Here is a 22,353-nt window from a genome sequence, read left to right on the forward strand (position 1 = left end):
TCCTAACAGCAAGTTAGCCAACCAACCAACTCACCCAAAGCCCACCTCTGAGCCCATGAGGCTCTGGGAAGATGTCAGATACACACGATAACATTCTGTAATCAACTGATTTTCCTTTACACATTTTTTTTCATAAGATCTAGTATCACAAAGACAATTGGATATTTTTCCTTCCCTTAGGATCTACTGTCTTGTATGAATGGAATACAAAAGGACAACTTGATTTCCCCATCAGTTACTTTCATTATTTTATTTGAATAGTTCAGCGATCTGTGGCACTCAGCAATATATGTTATTAGATGTTTTTGAATTTGCAACTCATATTCGCAAAATTTACAATTTTCAACATACTCTATCTGTATAATGTATATTTATGTTTTAATTACAATTATAATAAGAATTTGGAGGTTGGGATTCATAGGAAAAAGCTGAGGCCAAAGCAGGTGTAGCAAAGTCAGAATTCATATCCTGTCTTCAACGCTTAATCTTGCAGTTTGTCCTCAAGTCACATGGCCTATGTTCCCGGTGTCCAGAATGTAAAGTGACTCCAAACATATTAAGTTCTGAAATAACGTTAAGGAATTCAATAGCAAATGTATGTGTGGTATTTTTAGAATGAGACCGATTTACATTTGAGGCTTTTTAATTGCAGCCATCTATTATGGAAGTTTTAAACTTTCCACGTCTAAATTTAAATCAGCCAGCTGCCTCCTTACGTAGAGCGCGACATGATGAATTTATGAATGAGTAAACTGATGAGAGCTAACAGCAAGGCAAAGAACATTCTAACCCCTCTAGGTAACCCAAGTCACTATCAGCACCTTGGAGAGCTTCGAATTTTAAGCCACTACTCACCACAACTATTCTTAGAAAAGATAGGAAAATGGGTACATTGATATTGTCCATGTTCTCTGAAAACTAAGCTATGCCATTTTTCATTTTGCTATCCAAAACAGCCTTTCCTTTGTTTTATTTAAAATGAAATTGCCATGATCTGTGATCCCGTAGAGCACATTAGATGTACTGCATTAAACTGCTTTCTTTCCCTAAGACACCCATTTCTTTACCACCTCTGCAAATTAAAACACTCATTTCAAAAGAGCGCCCAGGAGAAAATCAGCTCGTCGTCTTTCCTCCAGGCGTTTTAATTTCTAGGCACGATCTCTTTGGGAAGACTGGTAGTAGCAGTATCGATTCCAGCAGGCGTAGCCCGGGCATCTACTGTGGAGAGCCAGAGGTCAGACCTAACCTGCTGACCAGGCTCCTGTTGGCTTAGCCGCGCATGCGCGCTCGCTTGCCCTGCACACAGACCCGCCCCGCCCCTACTGCACCTGCCAGGTCATAAACCTCTCTCCACTCACTGTCGTTCCAGCGCGGAGTCTTATAAAGCTCGTCTCCTGCCCATTGGTCGGAGGCCACGAGTGGCCGTCCAATCCGCAGCCCTTTCTGCCCCACCTTGCGCGCTTTTACCGCCTCCGCCCGCCCCTCCCAGCCTTTGTGACTGGTGTGTGCGCAGGTCACTCAGAGAGGCGGGCGATGTGTGCGGTGAGGTGGGCCCAAGGGGAGGGGCCCAGGTGAGGCCGTCGGGGGCGGGGCGCGCAGGAGCTCCCGACGGAGCCGAGCGGGGCGGGCGCGAAGTCTGTGGCTTGGGGCTTCGCGCGTGCGCGCCGCGGACGCCCGGCCTGGCCCGCGAGCTTCCCTACCGGGCGAGCTGTGGCGACAGCGGCGCGGGAATACCCGGGGAAGAGGTGGCCGTCGCCGGCGGGCGTCCCGCCATGGAGGAGGCGTTGGCGCCTCCGGAGCGGCCGCTCTGCGAAAGCCTCATCCTGTGGGTGAGTGTGGGGCCTGGCGCCCGTCCCGTCTCTCTTCGGGGCGCGGGCTTGGCCTTCCAGGACTCGGCGCCAAAAAGGCAGGCACCTCCGCGCAGACTGCCAGGCCGCGGCCCGGGGCGGTTGGCGCGGGCCCTAGCGCTGGCTCGCACGTGCGCCCTGTGGAGAAGGTTGTAGGCGGGTGCTCGCCTGCTCTCCTTGTCACGCGCCGCTCTTCCTCCATGTTTTTTCTTAAGGAATAGGACTCGGCATGTTTACATCTTATACGTGTTTAGGGTTTGCTTTCTTTTGTGCTGGGTCTGACGGGCAAGATCCAGCCCCGATTTGTCATTAGAGAACAAAATGCCATCTCATTTTTGGGAGTTACCTGGAGATGGGACACCTGGCAACCAGGTGTAGTTCACCGCGCGCGTTGGGCAAGGCTGAGGTGAACTGGAGATGCAGCCCTAGAGCGTGTCGCTGTGTGTCGAGGTGCGTGTGCGGAACGGAATGTGAGCCGACTGGGTCAGGAGGCCTTCCTCGGTTGATGACATTCTCTGACCATCCCCTAACGCTGACATCCCAAAGAATGAGAAATTTGAAAGATTTCTGTCACTATATGAATGAAGCCTGTTGTAGGAAGCCTCACTATGTAGCCACAATTTAAAGCAACTTTGGAGTAATAATTTTAGGAAGTAAATAACTTTGTCTCTGAGTGGAATATAAATGTCTACGGTTTCTGAGTCAAAGCAGCTAACTGGAAATCTATTTTCATTTAAATAGATGTTGGGGTTTAGATGCTGTGTTTAAGATTGTCATGAAACAAGGCCACATAACTTTCAATGATTCGTTAAGACAAGTAGTTAAAGGATCTATTCTAATTTGTTACACTGCTGGAACACCATCTGACTGAAACAGTAAACTTTAATCTTTATGCCTTTCAGTGTGAAACACACCATTTTCTTTAACTGTTATTGTGGTACTTTAAAATATTACGTGACTGTACCCATTCTTTAACCAGTATCTATTGACTTCCTATTTTTTGCTGAGGAAGGCATAGATCAATTTTAATTGGAATGTAGGCAGAACTGTATATAAATACAGTGGGAAGCAAACTTCCTTAAAATCTGAAAACTTGAAAACTTGATAAATAAGGAACTCAAGAAGACAGAGTACAATTCCTTTTTTGCTTCTGCAGTCCTCTCTCAGGCTGCCATACACCCATTAAGACAATTGAATGAACAAACTGTTGTCTTAGTTACTGGTGCTGCTGCCAGATGTGACTTTTCCTATTCACTTGCCCCATAATCTTACCCAGCTTTATGGTTAGGAGTGACCAGTTCTTTCTTCCTTGGTAGCAAAATTTATCATTACTCTGTTTGTCTTTCTTATCTATGGCTGTGATTTGACTCCCTTTCCCCTCTTCTAGATCTTTTCTCTATTACTTATCCTTTTCTGTATTTGCACTTTTTCTTGCCTCCTTTCTCTGTATGCATAAATGTGCTAAAATCTCCTTTTTTACTCCATTTGTCTCTCTCAAGCATTCTTTATACTCCCTTCACTCTCATTAACTCCTTAGCCTACTCAGTGAAGTTTTCTTTCTCTAAGGCTTTTGCTTCATAATATTTGCTAAACGCAGTAACTGTAATATCATCTGTTATTTGGTACTTCTTTTGTGAAATTATCTTTTGTTTTATTTATTTATTTACTTACTTATTTTTATTTTAAAGAGATTAAGACCAAAGAGACCATAACAAAGCAGATCAGATCAGAACAATGCAAGTAGCATAGCATTTTACCACAAGACAACCCATAATTAACAGTAATTACCGTAAGGTCTGTTTCTTTGAAATAGTTGAGCATAACTTCATATACGATAGTATCAAACATAACAGTATCTTTTGTTTTAATTTCTAGGGTACTTGTCTCTTGGTTTTACTCCTTACATGGTTCCTAGTGAGCTTTTCCTAACTCCTGCACTGTTGATCTTCCTTAACGCACTAACTTCTTCAAATACACCTCATGCCACACACCTCCATTCTCACCAATTCTGCATTGACTTCCTGTTTCTTGAAGAAGGTTAGCTTTTTAAATACACTTTTAAAGAAAAAAAGAAACTTCTCTTCCTTTTACCTAAAGTATTCTGCTAGTTCTTGCATGGCTGGTTAATGTCACTTGCAGACCTTTGATCTGTTCTTACCTTTCGTTCTCTATGACAGCCCTTTCTCAAGTAGATTTAGTGGTGCATTTCTGTAACCTTTAACTCAGGCCAGGTGATTGAAAATTTAAGAACAATTTGGGCAACTCAGAAACTTCTGCCCTGTCTCAGAAAATACATAGGGCAGGTGATTAGTTCAGTAGTAGAGCACCCCTGGATTCTATCCTGGGTACCACAAAAATAAAACAATACTGGCACAAAAGAGACTTGTGGATCTGTGGAACAGAACAGAAGATGCAGAAACCTTAGGCAAATTCAGGTATCTTATGTTTGATAAAAGAGCTGCAAACATACGTTGGAGGAAAGACAGCTTCTTTAAAAAGCAAGTAGTGAGCTGTGCGTGGTGGCTCACACCTGTAATCCCAGCACTCAGGAGGCTGAGGCAGGACGATCATTGAGAGATACCGAGGCTACAAAGGGAGCTCAAGGCCAGCCTGAACTGCGTAGAGACCCTGTCTCAAAGAGACCAAAAAAAAAAAAAAAAAAAGCAAGTAGTGTTGGGAAAAATGCATAGCACATGGAGAAGACTGAATCTAGACCCACATCTGTCACTATGTTACTAAACTAAAATCAAAATGGGCCAGAGTTTTAAATATTAAAACAGAAATAGTTGACCTGACTGCTGGTAGGTAAAATTAGTGAGAGTCTTGGAAACACAGGTATAGGAAGGACTCTCTGAACAGGACTTCAGTTGCACAAGAAATAATAAGAATAAACAAATAGGATCATATCAAATTTAAAAGCTTTTGCACAAAAAAAGAAACAATGTAGAGATAACCTAAAGAATGGAGAAATTTTAGGCAGCTATTCTTCAAAGAGAGGGCTAGTATCTAAAATATATGACTAACTCAAGAAATTAGACTCTCCCCAAATTAAAAAAAAATTTTTTTTAAATGGGCAACTGAAATGAATAGGCCCTTCTCAGAAGAACAAACGACCAATCCATGAAGAAATGTTCAACATTCTCTGACCATTGAAGAAATGCAGACTAAAACTGAGATCTCATCTTACTCCAGAAAGAATGGCTATCATAAATAACAACAACAACAATAAATGCTCCTGAGACTATGGGAAAAAAAGAACCTGTCTGCATTGTTGGTGAGAATGTAAACTAGTACAACTGTTACGGAAATCAGTATAGAGATTCCTCATAAAACTAAAACTAGACATTCCAACTATTTCCTTTTAGGTGTCTTCCCCAAACAGGTGAAGACATCATATTACAGTGACATATGCATACTTGTGTTTTTAGTAGGTAGCTATAAACATGGGCATACCTATTCATAATACCTAAATTTTGGAAGCAGCTTGTCTGTCCATCAACAGATGAGTGGATAAGGTAAATGTGGTATTTACACACAATGGAGCACTACTCTGCTGTGAAGGACAAACTTGAATCATTTGTGGGAAAATGGATGCACCTTGAGGCCATAATGTTAAGTGAAATAAATCAGACATATCACTTAAATATTGCATGGTTTCTTATATGTGAACCCCAAAGTAAGTAAAGACCAAAATAAAAGATAGACAATAGGAAACAAGGAGATAGATCTTTTGCAACAGAAAGAGGACTAGGAAATACAGGGAGAGGAGGGAAAAAGGGAGAAAAGGGGAAACATGTCATGTATGTGTACCAACTGCCCACGATGAACATTGATTATGTACTGCAGATGTGCTAGTAATTAGCACAAAACAAGGAAAGCAAAACAAAAAATAGTGGCAGTTGTCTGTTGCTCACCCCATCCATTTATAATTTGTTAACCTCCTGTCATTACATCATTGTAACAGTTATATCCTGAAATCATCAATGTGCTACTTGAGATCAAATCCCTTGTCTGACCTATTATCTTCTTTTCCCCAAAATAAGACCTAGTTGAAAGTAATCAGCCTTGAAAACCAGAGATCAAAAATGCCAGCCTACTTTAGTCTGTCATTGCCTGACCTGCCTTATAAAGGAGCCACCAAGCAAAAGAACCGTGATGGCAGGTCAGTCAAGGATAGGCTGATATGGGCTGGCATTTTTGATTTCTAGGTTTTATTTATTTATTTTGATACCAGGAATCAAACTCATGACCTCACGCCTCCCAGATAGGCACTTTTGCTACTGAGCTAAATTCCAAGCTCTTGATCTCCAGTTTTTAAGACTGATTATTTTCCAGTTAGGACTTATTATCAAGGAAACATGATATTGCTAGGAGGAACAACACTGTGTAGGATCTTCAATGTAACATTAATCAGAGTGGTGGTAGTAAGTGCAGTTAATTGTCTTGGTCCTGACCTCGATGACAGTATTTCACCATTAATTGTGAATAATTGTGATATAGCTATAGGTTAAATTTTAAGTGGAATATACAGGATAGATGGAATTTAGCGAGTAGAAATCATGGTAAGTGATTCTTCCAAACACAGGAAGAAATGACTGCTGTCAGAAATGTATAACTTCTTTTGACTACAAGGTAAAGGGAAGTAGGGATGATACACGTATGTCAGGGTATCTCTGGTCCTGTAACATGCACCCAAGCATATCAAGGAATGTTGTATATCAAAACAGAAAAGAAAAGGAGGAGCCAAGTCATAAAGGTGAGACTATATTTGGAAGTAAATATTTTCAGCACTAGGAGGAAAGTGAAGCCAAGAGAAGTTGATTAGATGAAGAAATGCCTCTTAGGGTAATTTTTAGAGTGTTATATTTTATGATTTGGTGTTCTTCACATAATGAGCTGTTAGACATAACTGCTACTTAGAAAATTTGAGACTGATGACTATAACAATATTGAGGGATTGTATGAGAGTTTGAAGAAACATTTGTGTAAAGATATATTTAATTGTGTTTCTTGGTTCTTGCATTGGAAGTTTATTATCTCTGGACTTTCACCAATAAAATTTGAATATTGAATTAAATATTTTTAGTAGTTCTCTTGGTTCACTTGACTTTGATAGATAGGTGTAAAAAATAGAAATATGTATGCAAATTAAGAAAATTACTCAAGACTGAATTGTTTATATGAAGATTTTAAAACTCAAAATAATTTTGAATTTCTGAAATGAAGACCTAGAGAAGGGGCATATGAAGGTAAAATTGATCAAGACTGTTTTGTTGGCTGTCAATTGTGAAGACCCCTTTCATTAATTTCTGTGATATTTATATTGAAGCAGTTCAGAAATGGCATTTCTACATTTTTTTATTAAATAATATAGAAGGAAATAATAATAATGCCATTATTTGCTAGAATGAGGTACTTAATAGTGGATACCCCAGGAAGACATCATTTTAGGGTCACTTCCTCAAAAGACCTTTTGCCTCTTCACTTCTATGCTGAAAAATGTGAAAGTTACTTTTTTTTTTTGGTACTGGGGATCAAACTCTCAAACTTGAGCTTGCCATACAGGTACTTTGACACTGAGCTAAATCCCTGGCCCAAAAGACACATTTCTTTTTGTTGTCCTCCTTTGGCCTCATACCTCAAGGCCTCAGCTTTTTGATTTATTCTCTTGTTATTGGTTACAGAGGTTTTGAATATAGTCAAATTAAATGATACTCTTATCAAATTTAATTTTCAGTTATTTTTTGAGTTTATTTTATTATCTTTTAAAAATTTTATTAGTACATGTTTACAGTAAATAATGTTTACAATCCTTGTGTGGAGTTGGTACAATCCAGTGGTGCAGGCTATAAGGAGGAGAAGTTGATTGTAATCTAAACATAGTGGGCAAGAAGGCAATGCCTTAGCATATATTTTCTTTATAGAATACATGTATACATTTTACCTAATAGTCTATGGCTCCAATATTGCCATTGTAAAATCACTGATCATTTCTTTCATATTCATTTTATAAAAGATTAATAATATAACTCCTAAGTTGCACAAAGACATAAATGGTTAAGTAGGAAGACTGAAAAATGCGAGCCACAGTTTTTCATTTTTAAAATGGTTTAAAAGAAAACTGAGACATTTATTTAATTTTTAAAAAAATTGTATTTAAGGAGAAAAACAAACAAAAAAAAACAAAAAGGATACAACTTATACAGAATTTCAGAAAACATAAACAGTAGGAAATCACTAGTTAATAGATTACATATTGTCATCTTAGAAATAGTTGTTCAAGTTACAAAACTAAAGCATATAAAGTGGACATTCAAACAGTGAGACTGCAAACAGTTCTGTTCAATGATCCAACAAAACTCAGTAATATAAGTAATATGGTTATCTATCTTATACACTTAAATATACATGCAGTTATATCCTTTAGAGCAGTTTCTTTTCCTCTGTTTTTTACAATGACACACATTTTGGGTTTTATTACTCCCACAGTTCTTATTACTTTTTTTTGATGAGAATAAAACCAAAACATAACAAAACAAAGTCAGTCAAATCAAAAGGATGGACACAGTACATAATATAAAAACAGAATACAAGGTGACCAACAATATTTACCATAATGCCTCTTGCTATCTTAAAAAGAATTCCCTATATCATCAGTTACAATAAAATTGAACAAAACAGTAAAGAACAAAAGCAGTATAACCAAAACATTGTAGACATTACAGGACTTCAAAAGAAGATAATAGTCAAATCAGAATAACCGTCATAGTGAATCTTATTGTCTTCACAGTTGTTGCCTATACTCTCAAACTTGGTACTATCAACCAAAACAGAATAGAGTAAAATCAGTCAAAACAAGATGCTGAGAGCAATACAGGGTTTCAAATCAGGTTGGTAGGAAATCAAAGTGGGTTACGATAGTATATCGCTATTTTTTATTTGTTTTTCCCTTAATTAAAAATATAAAAATAAAAAAGTAAATAATAAAAAGGAGATTGAAATAAAAGAGGACATAACAACAAAACAGCACAGGTCAGAACATAACCATTTAAGCAAAATAGTGTTTCACTACAAGATATCCTAACATAAAAGTAGTTACCTTAATGTCTCTTTCCTTAAAATCTTTTGAGTATAACTTTGTATACTGTAGCATCAAACATATCAAGAAAATGTAAAACCATTCAAGAGAATGCCAGTATTAACAGGGTATTTAGAACCAACTAACAGAAAATGTTCAATGGTTTCTGTATAATCTTGTCTATAAAAGTTTTTGTTTATATTATCATATATAATAAATTCCAGTAAGATACAACATGTTAAGACCGATGGAGATAGAAGAACAAAAGCTTGTTGGAACTTCAAAACAAGCTGATAATAAATCATCACTAGCTATTATGATGTCTTGTTTTCTCCAAAATAGCTGTTCCTACCATCCAACCTTTTCTACCTCATTTCTGTTGAGCTCTTTTTCTGTCATTAGTTGTCAGTTTGTCTTCTTCAATCACTTTCTGCTCCATTCATTGTGGCCTCTCTGCCACTGTTTCTGGCATTTTGGTATTTTTCTTTTTTAGAATATCCTGCAGTATTCTCTGTGGAGTTGAATTGGTGGTTGCAAATTCCCCTAGTTCCTCTTTATCCTGGAAGCACCTTGTTTCTCCATTAATTTCTAGGGAGAGTTGTGCAGGATATATCTTGGCTGGAGGTTATCATCTTTCAAAGCTTGAAATATTTCCCCCAGCGCTCTTAGTGATTTGATAGTTTGTGCAGAGAAGTCTGCTGTAATTCTGATGGGTGTTCCCTTGTAAGTGATCTGTTTCTTGTCTCTGATGGCTTTTAATATTCTGTTCTTATATTGGATTTCTGGAATTTTGATTATTATATGCCTGGGTGTAGTTCTGTTTGGGTTGTAGGTGGCTGGGGTCCTGTATGCCTCATATCTGAGTATCTTTACCTTCTGCTAAATTAAGGAAATTCTCCTGGATTATTTCTGTGAGTAGCCTTTGTAGTTCATCTGTTTGTGTCCCTACTTCTTCCTTTATGTTCTTAATTCTTAAGTTATAGATCCTTTTATCATCTTCTAGCCTTTGTATTATTGCTGTTTGTTTCCTTGTTATTTTTAAGAAGTTTTTCATTACAGGCTTCCACATTACAAATCTGTCCTCCAATTCAGATAATCTATCCTTAGTTTCTTTCAAGCTGTTATGCCAGCTTTCAGTAGAGTTTTTAGTTCTCTGGTAATCTCTTTGAACCTGCTTCACATATTCTATGTTTTCTCTATTTTCTCCATCAAACAATTCTCTCCTTTTTTTCTGTTCTTCCATTCCACAATCTGTTTTTTCTTGGGTGGTGCTTAGCATTTCTCTAACTATTCTACTTATATCTTGCTTTATTTTGTTAAATACTTCACTTTTGAACTCATCTGTGAGGCTCCGGAGATACCACTTTATGTCTACTGGTGCTGTGTCTGATATTGCATGTTTTCTGTCCTCATTCTCCTTTGCATTTACCTTTCGTGGATCAGTGTTCTCAGGATTGAGGACCGAGGACCCTTTCTTGTTGCCTCTTCTTCTCATATTTTTTATTGCTTCCATACAGGCATATATAGGAGGCCCAGTTTCTTTCTTTTTGGTTTACATTTTGTTTGAATCCTGCTGGCTAGGTGTTCCTGCCCACTGCAGTGTACTAGGGAGACACAGACCTGGGCAGCCTCTGCTGGACCCGCCCCTCCAGGTCAACCTACTGAAGGCTTTACTGCTAGGGTGCACTGCCAGGCTCTGAGACCTGGTTTGGGTTAGCCTACTGGGTACTAATCGGTGGCTACCCCTAGGTCAGGGTTTCCCCACCAATCCCGCTTGAGAGGGGAATATGCAACTAAAGTCACTGCAGCGCCCTGTTCCAGCTAGTCTGCCCGGTCCCAGAATGTCCTGTGTTGGAGCCTCCTTATCTATGGAAGGGTCCCCATTCCTCTTACTCACCACAGGTCGATGCAGGGCTCCCCGCCAGTCCTGTTCTCAGCTCTGTTCGCCAATTCCTGTTCTTCGCCAATTCCCGCTCTCAGAGCTTTCACGTCTTTGTCCATGCTGTGCCAATTGAGACGCAGCAGCGGCAGCAGGAAATTCAAATCATGGTTTCCAGAGGCATGGGTTCCAGCTTCAGCGCTGAGATTTTTATCTGTTCTAGTCATAGCATCGGGATTGCATTTCCAGTTGGTTTCTCTCAGCTTAGTTTGTTCCTGGGTCGGCAAGGTATATTTCCCCTTGCTTAGGACTCCTCTGCACCATTCCTGGCTTCTAAGCTGGCTATCTCAGAGAGCCTCCATAACTGCTGTTATCTTTCTGCCATGTTCTCCCGGAAGTCCTTAAACTGAGACATTTATAGCTAAATGAATGGACCTTGAGACCATAATCGTAATTGATGTAGATTGGACATGTGTGTAAATATTGCATTACCTCCCTGGTGTGAGCAACTGAAAATGTATAGAAGAACATAAATGTACCATAGATACTGTGGAATAGAAAGAAACTGTTCAAAAGGAAAAAGGAAATGGAAGGGAAAGGAAGGAAAGAAAAAAATGAGCAAAGGATAAAATGAAAAGTAAACTTTATGATTGGGAAGGAAAAGGGGGTTTATAAAGAGGGGATGGGAATGAAAAAACCAAGATATATCATGTACAGTTATAAATTCTCTATAATGAATGTGGTTATTATGTATACCTAAATTACCTGTAAGTGAAAACACACATACACACACACACAAAAGAAAAAAAAAATGTTTTAAGCCTTGGGGTTTTTCTTCCTCACGTATCTACTTAATTGCAAAACCCTTATTTTACATTTCAAACATTCCATAAATTCATTCTGTGCTCTTAGATTTAGAGAAACTAGTTTGCTAGTTTGGTAATAGCTGCTGAGTTCATAATGATACAGGGGTCAAAACTCCCAACCTGCTAGATGTCCAAAGCGCCAAGTTCCTGTTCTCTAAAATTGGGAATGAATTTTAGGAACAGGTAGGAAGAATTTATTGGAAGAAAGAAAGTTTCTGTCTGAGTGGGACTGAAGGGGCACTGAAAGTTGCCTGTCAACCCTAAAGCCAGGAGGTGAGGTGGGCTCAAGGTAGGACAGAACTATAATCAACCAATATGATTACACGTATAGTCACTTAGGTAATACTGATTCAATGGCAAATCAGAGGATAAGTGTGAGGTGGGACAAAACTTACGGTCAACCAATAAGTATCCAACTATAGTTGCTTGGGTGATATAGATTAAATGGGGATCAAATGGGGAAACAGGTCACATTAGGATGGACAGGGGTGGGTAAGGAGGTTCAGACCTCCACCCCAAGGTGGTTGTTGCCTACTAAGAATCAGTCACTGCTATTCGTCCCGAGTAGTTCTTTTCCTAGAGGTCTGGCCTTCAGTGCATAGGCCTCTAGCTACCGTTGTCTTCTGCATCGACCTCTCAAGGGCCAACCCCTGTCTGAATGCCTACAATATTTCTATTTAATTTGGCTATCTATAACACTGGTCTGAATGTTTTGCTATTTGGTTTGAGCCCCACCCCACACCCCTCCAGTTTTTGGTAGAAATTGTACTCTTTCCCATTCTATAGCTGTGCCACTAAGCCTATAAATCCAAGCTTCTTGTCATGGCTCTGAAACATCCTGGCTTGTCTGTCTCTTTAGTCCCTTGATTATCATCTCTTCCCCATCCTTTGTACTGTAAATTCAATTATCCCAAAAGGCATATCCCCAAATACCATCACTTCTCATATATTTCTACTTTGGCATATTCTAATTTCCTGAAGCTATCCTTTTCCTGCTTCCTTCTATACTTACAGAATATGCTACTAATCCCTCAAGACCTTCCATCCAGGAATCACCTCCACAGTGTGTTTGCTAAATACACACTCTAATTAGGTTAGTAAAGTTTTATACTTTTTCCAAACATCTTGTACTCCAATTGTGAAACTTATCTAAAATGATTTGTCTTTTTCTCTGTTCCTTCACCTTTAACTGGAGGAGCTTAAAGGGTACAAACCTTGTGATTGTCCTTTGCAACTTCATCCTCTACCACAGTGTACCATACAGAGTAGAGCTTAGCAAAGTGTCTTTGTGTACTTTGGAAGTGACTGTGGATAACTTTAGTCTGCCTGTGTCATTCTGTCTAGAGACAGATTGGTAGACTCTAAAAACATAGAACTACTCATGGTAAATTGTGATGGGAGAGAATTCTATTGGATATGGTATTTATGTGATAAATGCAGGAATTGTAAGTTAGTGTTAAAGAAGATGAAGGTGTGTGGGAAAAGAGAATTGTGTATTTAATTTAAGATACTTGTGGTTTGAGATTAGATTTCTGGAAAGAATATGATCCATTTTAATTGTGGTGTAATTGGCTTTCTAAAAAGTTTTTCTGTCTTATAGTTGCTTTTTTGAAAAAATTAGCTGCCATTCCATTTCTATTTTTCATTTATGTATTAATGTTTAGCAAAAAAAGATTTAGAAAGTTAGTCATTACAAAGCTAAACACGATATAAACAACTTCACATGATAGATAGGCCCTTGACTCTTCATGTCTAAGGCCAATTTTTGAGTAGTGGTTAGAAGTCCAGAGCCTATGAATAAACTGTAAGTAGTTTTTAGATTTGACATTATAGAATCTTTATTTTTTATCGAATGAGTGAAATGTGAACTTGTAAATGTTACCTCAGAGTTCTTTTTCCAGTGTTCTCCTAAAAGTAGAAAAAGGCTAGAGTCTAGAGATTAAAGTTATCTGGCTTTGTATTATTCAGAAATTCTAAATTACTTCTTGTAAGACATTAATGAATTTTACTTTTAGGCATGGTTTTATGCACAGGTAATTTTTTATATGTATACTACATGTCGTAGAAATATATTAGCGTAGTTTCATTTCTTTGATAGGTTTGTATTTAAACAAAATAAGACAATTTTTAGTTGTTTTTTTGTTTATTCATTCTCTGATGCTACCTGTTAGGGATAATAAAGCAAATAAGATCATTTGCTTTATGTCATTTTAGCTGCAGACATTCAAGACTGCCTCACCTTGTCAAGATGTCAAACAGCTGACTAATGGAGTTGCGATGGCACAAGTTCTTCATCAAATGTGAGTATGAGACAAATTCTCACTGAAAAGAATTGTAAGCCTAAGAACACTTAGATTCACATCCTCAGGTCATTCAGATTTTGTCCTATTTGATAACATACTCAGACATAACAGTACCAAGGCTTTTTTAGAACTAAGGAATGAAGACATTCACTACTGTATTATTCCTTGCTGACCTAGAGAAACATTTTGACTAACTATGGGAAAAAAATGTTCTTATTTATTCAAGAAATTCATTTTAACATTGTTCTGTGCAAGTTCACAAGATAATGACAAAGGAAAAAGGTTAATGAATGAAGCACTTGTTGCTTCCTACAGTTACAATAATGAATTTTTCCTATATTTATATTATTGTCATTTGAAATTACCAATGCGGCTAGGAAGTTGGCTTCCGCGGTGGTCTCCTGTGTCCGAGATTCAGCGGGGAAGAAGCGGAGCACGGGCCATGAGGCAGAAGTACTATCTTGAGGCTGTGGCGCGAAGCTTACAGGATAGCTGCCCTGGCCAAGCCCGCTATCTCCTCTGGACCTACTCTTCGTCGCATGATGACAAGAGCACTTTTGAAGAAACGTGTCTGTATTGTTTCCAGTTGTTGGTTCTGGATAACTCTCGAGTGCGCCTCAAGCCCAAGGCCAAACTGACACCTAGAATACAGAAACTTCTTAATCCAGAAGCTAGAACTCATACACTTAGTTTTAAAAAAGCAAAAATAGTGAAAAAGTACAGAGACTCCAAAAATGTACTGTTGATTACTTTTAAGACTTGCAACAGAACAGTTAAACATCATGGTAAAAGTAGAAGCTTTCTGTCAGCATTGAAGAATGTTCCTGCTACTCCTACAAGTAAACTTGGCCCAAAGAGACCAGAAAAAAAGACTTCAAGCTCCACAAATGTATCTGATTCCAAAGGCCAGAGCCCAGCGTTCATTTTCAGAACACCTACATCTGGCCAGTCAACACCCATTTGCTCCTCAAAGAGTGGGAGCAAAAGAAAGAAACACTTCTCTCAACTAAAAATGTTGCCAGTCAGAGTGAATCCCAAAAGGATCCAAAAGTAGACTTCAAAAGTTTCTTATCTTCACTGTGAAGATTGGACTTTGAAACTATGAGATGTCTACTGTAATTTTTCTTTCTTTCTTTCTTTCTTTTTGGTGGCACTGGAGGTTGAACTCAGGGCCTTGTGCATGCCTGGCAGGCACTCTACAGCCTGAGCTGAAATCACAACCCCAGTCTACTGTGATTTCAGAACCTTCAATTAGTAAAACAGTTTGTTTGACTTTTATTTATTCTTTGAATAAATGGAAACTAGACTCAGAAACAAACAAACAAAAAAAATTACCAATGCACAGAAATTGTTTTCTCAAAGATTATTGAGATTCATGTACTGGATTTGAGAAAATGTTAAATTTTAAAGTCTATTCTGAATTAACAGTAGTAATTTAGGAATTACCAACCGTGAAGTGATGAATGAGTGAAATATGAAGTTACAGGTGCTAGGCAACTGTACCAATACATTGATTTTTTAAGCTAGACCTATTTTGTATGAAAAATTACTAAATCTATTATTTTCTAATACTTTTCAAATGTAATCCATTAAACATATCAAACATAACTAGTGTTATAATATGCACCATGAGCTGCACTTTCAATAGGACAAACAAGACCAATTCTGTACCCCTGATTTATTAGTTAATAGTAGTGATGATTTTGCATTAGCTTGTTTTAAAACCAAGATTCTGTCTCAGCTTCATTACTGTATTATCAGAAATTATTTGTTACCATGTCTTGTAAAGGTTTGCTTTAATGAACATTGAATACTACATCATAGCAAGATAGCTTAAACTTGTCATAACATTGTAGTTATTTGCAATCTTCAGAATGATCTGATTGGAATAGACATTTTTTCGTTAACCTGAAATTAACACTGTAAAAGACAAATTATTTGTAGCTACGGCAAAAGGATAAGTAGTCACCTAGTCATTCTACTCTGATTTTCTGATTTCTTCATTTTTTCATAGGTAGGTTTACTAAGCAAAATTAAAGAAATACTGCTCAAAAAGGAGTGCAGGCTCTCAAGGGATGAGACTTTAAATGTTTTAGTTATATCTTGATTAATTGTAAAATTTGCTTTGAGATCTTTCTCGATGATTTGGGGAAATCATTATTTCTGTCATCAGAATGTGTTTCTTGCTTCCTTTTCATTGATGTGTGTTGTGGTTGGTAGGGAAGCAAACTTGATACATGTTCAATTCTGTGTTCATTGTAAATGTAGGAACTGATATATGTTCACCATCCAAAGATGACATTTCTGTATGTATTTGGTAGGCGTTAGTAACTTTATGCCATAAGATGATAGAAGAGACATTGGTTTACCATAATGTGATATATTTATTTTTTTTCTTTGATTCGACCCTTGTATTCTATGTGATTATTATTATTATTATTATTATTATTATTATTATTATTGGTCTTTTTGAGACAGGGTCTCACTGTACAGTTCAGGCCGGCCTTGAGCTCACTTTGTAGCTGAGGGTGGTTTCAAATTTGCAAGGATCCTTCTGCCTCAGCCTTCTGAGTGCTGGGGTTACAGATATGCGCCACCATACCCGGTTTCTATGTAATTTTTAGAGTAGCATCAGATAAATGTGATTTAAACTGTCTTTATCAGCAATTTGTTTTTTTCCAATGTTGAGTTTTGCTGGTACTACTAATCTCTAATTTTTCTTACTTTGTGCTTTATTGTTTTACGTCTTATAATAGTTTTTCTATAAACTGTTATCTACAAAGTCAACCGATTAAGTCACCCAATTAAGAAAGCTTTCTTTTTTCATTAAAAGTGGGCTTAGCTTTCTCTTTTTTGTGTTCTCTTATTGCTTCATTTGCCTGTTTTATGTGTTAAAGTAACAGAATTTTAGGCAGCCATTCTTACTTATCTCAGGCAAATGTGCTTTTAAATGAGCACTTTAAAAAGTGATGTCCAAGCAATAAGATTACGATGTGAAGAGTCATGGAGTTACTGCTAGGATTCTGCAGGTCCTTAATTATTAACTTTAACTTAAATATGTGTTAAGTACCTCTCTTTTTAGGAGGTATTAAGAACTTTCTGTTACTTAAAAAAACACATGAAGAAAAACTCTTTAAGTGTACTAGATTCCTAGGACAGCTATAGCAGAGTAGCACAGAGTAGGTGGCATAACATTTATAAAAGTTAATTTTCACAGTTCTTGAAGCTAGAGAACTAAATCAAGGTATTGGTTAGGTCATCCTCTCTCCAAACCTTCCTTGCCTCATCCAGCCTCTGGTAGTGTCTAGAATTTCTTGGTTTATGTCAGCATAACTCTAGCCTCATCTTCCGTCTTCTTCACATGGTTGTCTTCCTTCTGTGTCTGTATCTGTGTCTCTTCTAAGGGCACCAGTTGTATTGGATTACAGCCCACTCTGACTCAGTGTGTAATAAGCCCATCTTACCTGGTTATATCTAAGAAGTCCATATTTCCAAGTAAGATTACATTCACAGGTACCGTACCCAAGGTTAGAACAATTTAAAAATAAGATTTTGTGTTTGTTTTTGATAATGACTCTACCTACAACTATAAGAATGATGCCATTTCCTCAAAAGGAAGACTTGGTTTTGTCATTTTAAGCACCATATAACCTCTCTGCTTATTTCTGTTGTCTTTGAATGTATTGTTTTATAAGAGGAAAATGAGATGGAGAATATAGAATATTCACATATTTATTTGTTTATACAGGAAATATTTGAGTATAGTATCTAAAATGATAACCATAGTAAGCAATATCTAAATATTTACTAAAGACATTGTAGATCACATTATGTAAGTTATTTTGTCTACTTTTTACTCCTCTATCAGGTAGATACTATTTTTACCCTCTATTTGTATATGAAGACAGAGGAATAGAGAGGTGACATTGCTTTTGGAAAGCCCACTAGTGAGTAAATTGCAAAGCTAAGGTTTATATCAGTTTGATGTGATTCCAAAGCTATTGCCTGTGGTCAGCTGCAATAAAAACCTAGTATACATCCGAAGGTAAAAACCTTCTGATGCATCATCAATTTAGGGTATTAATAAAAATAAAATTCATATATACATGTCCAAAATGCAGATCACAGTTTCACATGTTGAATACAGAAAGGTTTATTTGAGAATAGTAGTCTTAGGGTGACCTTTGAAATGAGACAGTAGTTACTTAATTAATGGTAGTTAATAATAACTGGTAGGTACTAATTACTACCTGGATTTTGTTGGTGAAATTGTTAAAGGTGAATGCAGATGCCACGGAAGGAGTTAAACATAATCATGTAGTGATTTTTTTCTGTTTTATTAGAAAATAATTGCTTATTAGTCCTTTGTCCCCTTTCTTATTTGGTGGCCCTTGAGTATCACTGAGGTTCTGAGAAATACAAGAAAAGAAATTATTTGAGAACATGCTAAAGTTGTAGATATAGCAATGCCAGAGATTTCTGAAGTTGAATGTCAAGTGAGAAAGACTGACTGCCAAAATTATTTGAGAAAAGATAAATTAATTTATAAGGAAGAAAACAGGAGATACGTTCTTGTCAGGAGGTATAAAATACCCATTTTTCAGGGTTACAGATGATTTGGGAAGGAAAGGAAGATAAGGAGCAATGTAAGACTAGTGATGGAATTATCGTAGAAAAACTGCATATGAAGTATAGGATTAATCTCTACCACTGAGCTAAATCCCCAGCCCTAGACCCAATTTCTAAAGGTGATTAATCATAGGATCATATGCTGTACTTAGATTTTTTTAAGGGCCAGTTAGAAGACTAGGGTAGTAGCGTTCTTTAGAGAAGCAGAACCAGTAAGGTAAACGTTGGTGTGTATGTGTGCATGCACACATGCACAGATACTTATTTTAAAGGGTTGGCTGATGTAATTGCACAGGTTTACAAGTGCAGATTCTGCAGATTGATTAGCAATCAGGAGACCCAGGAGGAAAATTCCCTGACAGGATTTGCTTTTTTGTGAAGGACATCAGTCTTTCTTTTTCAGCCTTCACTTCATTGGATAAGGCCCATTCACTTTGCAGCATGTACTTTGCCTTATTCAGTCTACTGATTTAAATGTTAATCTTACTTTAAAAAATTCTTACTACAATGTTTAGAGATGATTCTCCAGATATCTGAGGACTGTGACCTAATCAAGTTGACCCATAAAATTAACTATGGTGATAGTATATGCCTTGTAATCCCAGCACTCCAAGAGGCAGAGGCAGGAGGATCCCAGATTCACTTTCAGCAACTTAGATGCTATTTCAAAATAAAAAATCACAAAAGGTCTGGATATGTAGCTCAGTGTGATGGCCCTGGCTTCTATCCCTAATACTTTAAAAGAAAAAAAAAGGTAACTATCATACTTGGCATGGCTCATCTTAAGGCTTTTTGATTTCATATTCTGAAGTAAAAAGAAAGGCAGTACAGTCATTTCAAATATCTGGTTAGCAGTATATCATTTATATATTTAGCTAAATTGTTTTCATAATTATCTCATCATCTGGGAAAAAGGGGAACATAACTAGCATAAATTTACTCAAAAGTAAGTGATTACAAATTCCAAATAAGTTTATTAAAAATGTTGAAGCCATTTTTTGGTTATACTAGCCAAAAAGATAAGGAACATATAACTATATCGGTTTTGCATTTTAAAATTTAAAATACAACCTTGGAAAAGAGGAGCCCCACCCCTCATATTTTAGTAAAAGTGTAAATGAGACCTTTAAGACTACTTAAGCATTAACATTCTGTGATTTTGTAGTTGTTTAATCCTTAGAGCATTATCATATTCTCTTTTGAGTACAGTTCTTGTTTTCTTTCTTTAATGACTGTTTCTCCAATTCAAAGCAGTAAATTCTTTATCTTCAAATTAATATTGCCCAATTTCTTCGAGCAAGTAGTATCCATATTTGTTTATATTAATATAGTTCACTAAATATAATTAGTTGTCCTTCAAAACCTTATTAAATACATAAAAACTTTGTATAGCATTTATTTGTCTTGATCTTCAGTGTCAATATAGGACTTTTGATTAATTCTAAACTTACTTTTGTAGTTTTCTCAAACTTACTTACTCAGTCAAATTGATTTACTTTGCGCTTTACCACGTACCAGCTTCAGTGGAGGTAAACGACTTAGCCTTTCTCATACTAAGTTTCCCAAAAAGGAAGATTAAAATAGTAATATATTCTTCAAGTTACTATGATGTTTAAATAAAATGTAGTAGATGCTTATTAAAATGTTCATTTTCTACTTAACCCCTTTAGTGTTGTTACCTTTAGAGTTTCTGCTAGGAGGATGTCCAACCTTAAATATTTAATAAATGTTTGTTAAATTGAAGGTGTTAATGACTTAAATAATTTAATATGACTAGCTTAAATGAAATCTTTTAAGAATCATGAAACATTCAATGGGCTCATTCTAATTTTATAAGGATAGGTTGTAAGCTTATAAAATAACTTTCCCTGCTGATTCAATTTGATATTTTAAGTAATAATGACATTTTAATGTTTCACATTTATACTTTTCTTTTAGTGATGTTGCTTGGTTCAATGAATCTTGGTTAAGTCGAATTAAGGAAGATGTTGGGGACAACTGGAGAATAAAGGTATGAATGGAGTAGCATTTAATCCAGACAGTAGGCCTACCACTAACACTAAGCTCAACTACATCTTTTTCAAAAACTAATTTCTGAGTGCATTTTATTGTGTACAGTTGAAATTTTGACGTGTGTGATGTCATGTAACTACCATCATAATTAAAGAATCAAATCTTCATTAAACAGTAACATGCACTTAGACCTCTTCCCAGTTACCCTTTTCAGCTCTATTCTGACCTCAAAGCTGCTATGAATCTGCTTTATGTCACTACAGATTCCATGTTTATAGACTTCCATATAAGTGGACCCATACAATAGATATTATTTATGTGTAGTATTTTTCATTGAGAATAATGTTTTGGGACTTAACTAACTATGTTGCTTTATTAGTGGTAACTCTTTGGCTGTTTTTGCTGTGTATTTGATTACATTGATATACCGTGATTTGCTTATCCTTGTTGTTAATTGTTTGAATTGTTTCTGGGTTTATTATGAGTTCAACAGCAGTGAATACTTTGTATCAGTTTTTCTTAGAGATATATTTAATTTTTCTTGGAAAAGTTTCTAAGTGGATTTGCTAAGTTGTGTTATATGTTTACCTTATAAGAAACTGCAAAACTGATTCTCTGTTTTTAAAACCTTTTTCTGTTTTGTTGTGTTTTGTATGTGTTGGTTTCATGTAAATTGTCTAATTTGTTGGCATACAGTTGTTCGTAACAGGATTATTATGCTGATAATTTACTGCTGATTAAATGTTCTTTAATTCATATTTCATCTGTCCTAGTACTGATAGTGTTTTTAATATTTAGTTTTTCAGTTTTTATATTTTCTTCTAATAGCTATCTACTGTTTCATTCATTTCCTCTTTGATTATGTTTTCTTTCTTTAGTTAACATATGCTCTTCTTTTTCTTGCATCTTAAGGTAGAAGCTTAAATACCTCAATTTTAGGCTCCTTTTTCACCCTTACATTAAACTCTGCCTTGACAGCATCCATTACATTTTAACATACAGTGCTCTTATTTTCATCCAGTCTAACATATTTTGTAATTTCCCATGTGATATGTTTTTATCTAGAGGTAATTTATAAATAGATAGTTTAAATTCTAATTACCTTCCATTTATTGATTTCCAAAATAGTTATATTTTGTGTGAGAATGTACCTGTATGAGAAAGTTTTTTACATTCACTGAGATCTAACTATAGTATCTGTGTTCGTGAACGTTCCATGTACACTTGAAAACTACATAGTCTACAGTTGTCCTGTAAATACAGATTATATCCAATATGTTGATATGCTGTGTATATCTTTTCTATTTTATTGATTTTCAGTCTAGTTATTATATTTTACAAAGGGGAGCATTTCTTAATTATGTAACAGGGACTGTGGTTTTTGTTCATTTCTCCTTTCAGTTCTGTTAATTTTACTTCATGTAACTTGAATTTCTGTTGTGAGGATCATAGTATTATTTTTAACACTTTTTTGATGAAGAATTATGCACTGTAATTATACTGTTTTTATTGTTTGTAATGGAAAGTTTTTATTATCACTCATCTTGGTATAAATTTTTTTTCATTATTAATAAAAATTTGCATTGCACTTTTTTTTCACATTAGGCTAGTAACTTAAAGAAGATTCTTCAAGGAATTATGAGTTATTACCACGAGGTATGAAAAGTATCTGACTTCAAATACAAAATAATTTTATTGACATTGAAAAAGTGATTTGAATTTTTGCCTACAACAT

At 36.4% G+C, this 22,353-nt stretch overlaps 2 protein-coding genes across 3 annotated transcripts in view; both read left to right on the top strand.

Moving 5' to 3' along the window:
- Nucleotides 1-1,580: 1,580 nt before the first annotated feature.
- Hook1 (hook microtubule tethering protein 1) overlaps nt 1,581-22,353 on the top strand; it is a 92,811-nt gene continuing 72,038 nt past the window's right edge. Inside the window, exons 1-4 of one of the 2 annotated variants that reach the window (XM_003464043.5) lie at nt 1,581-1,832; nt 13,888-13,973; nt 20,544-20,616; nt 22,224-22,274. In XM_003464043.5, coding sequence (XP_003464091.3) covers nt 1,776-1,832; nt 13,888-13,973; nt 20,544-20,616; nt 22,224-22,274 — 267 coding nt within the window. In that variant the 5' untranslated portion in view covers nt 1,581-1,775. Of the gene's footprint in view, nt 1,833-12,708; nt 12,767-13,887; nt 13,974-20,543; nt 20,617-22,223; nt 22,275-22,353 lie in introns of those variants that run through there. The other variant, XM_063236607.1, reaches the window with a different exon arrangement.
- LOC134473087 (UPF0711 protein C18orf21 homolog) lies at nt 13,981-16,601 on the top strand. Its single transcript, XM_063236608.1, has one exon. It carries the CDS (start codon nt 14,173-14,175, stop codon nt 15,028-15,030), a length of 858 nt encoding a protein of 285 aa, XP_063092678.1. The 5' UTR covers nt 13,981-14,172; the 3' UTR covers nt 15,031-16,601.

This window comes from Cavia porcellus, unplaced genomic scaffold (genome assembly GCF_034190915.1).
Source record: "Cavia porcellus strain 051 isolate PalLab524CR breed Dunkin Hartley unplaced genomic scaffold, mCavPor4.1 scaffold_25, whole genome shotgun sequence".
NCBI lineage: Eukaryota > Metazoa > Chordata > Mammalia > Rodentia > Caviidae > Cavia > Cavia porcellus.

What these genes read in the sequence shown, in the direction of transcription:
- LOC134473087 (XM_063236608.1), top strand. Translation starts at nt 14,173, where the DNA reads ATGGGAAAAAAATGTTCTTATTTATTCAAGAAATTCATTTTAACATTG.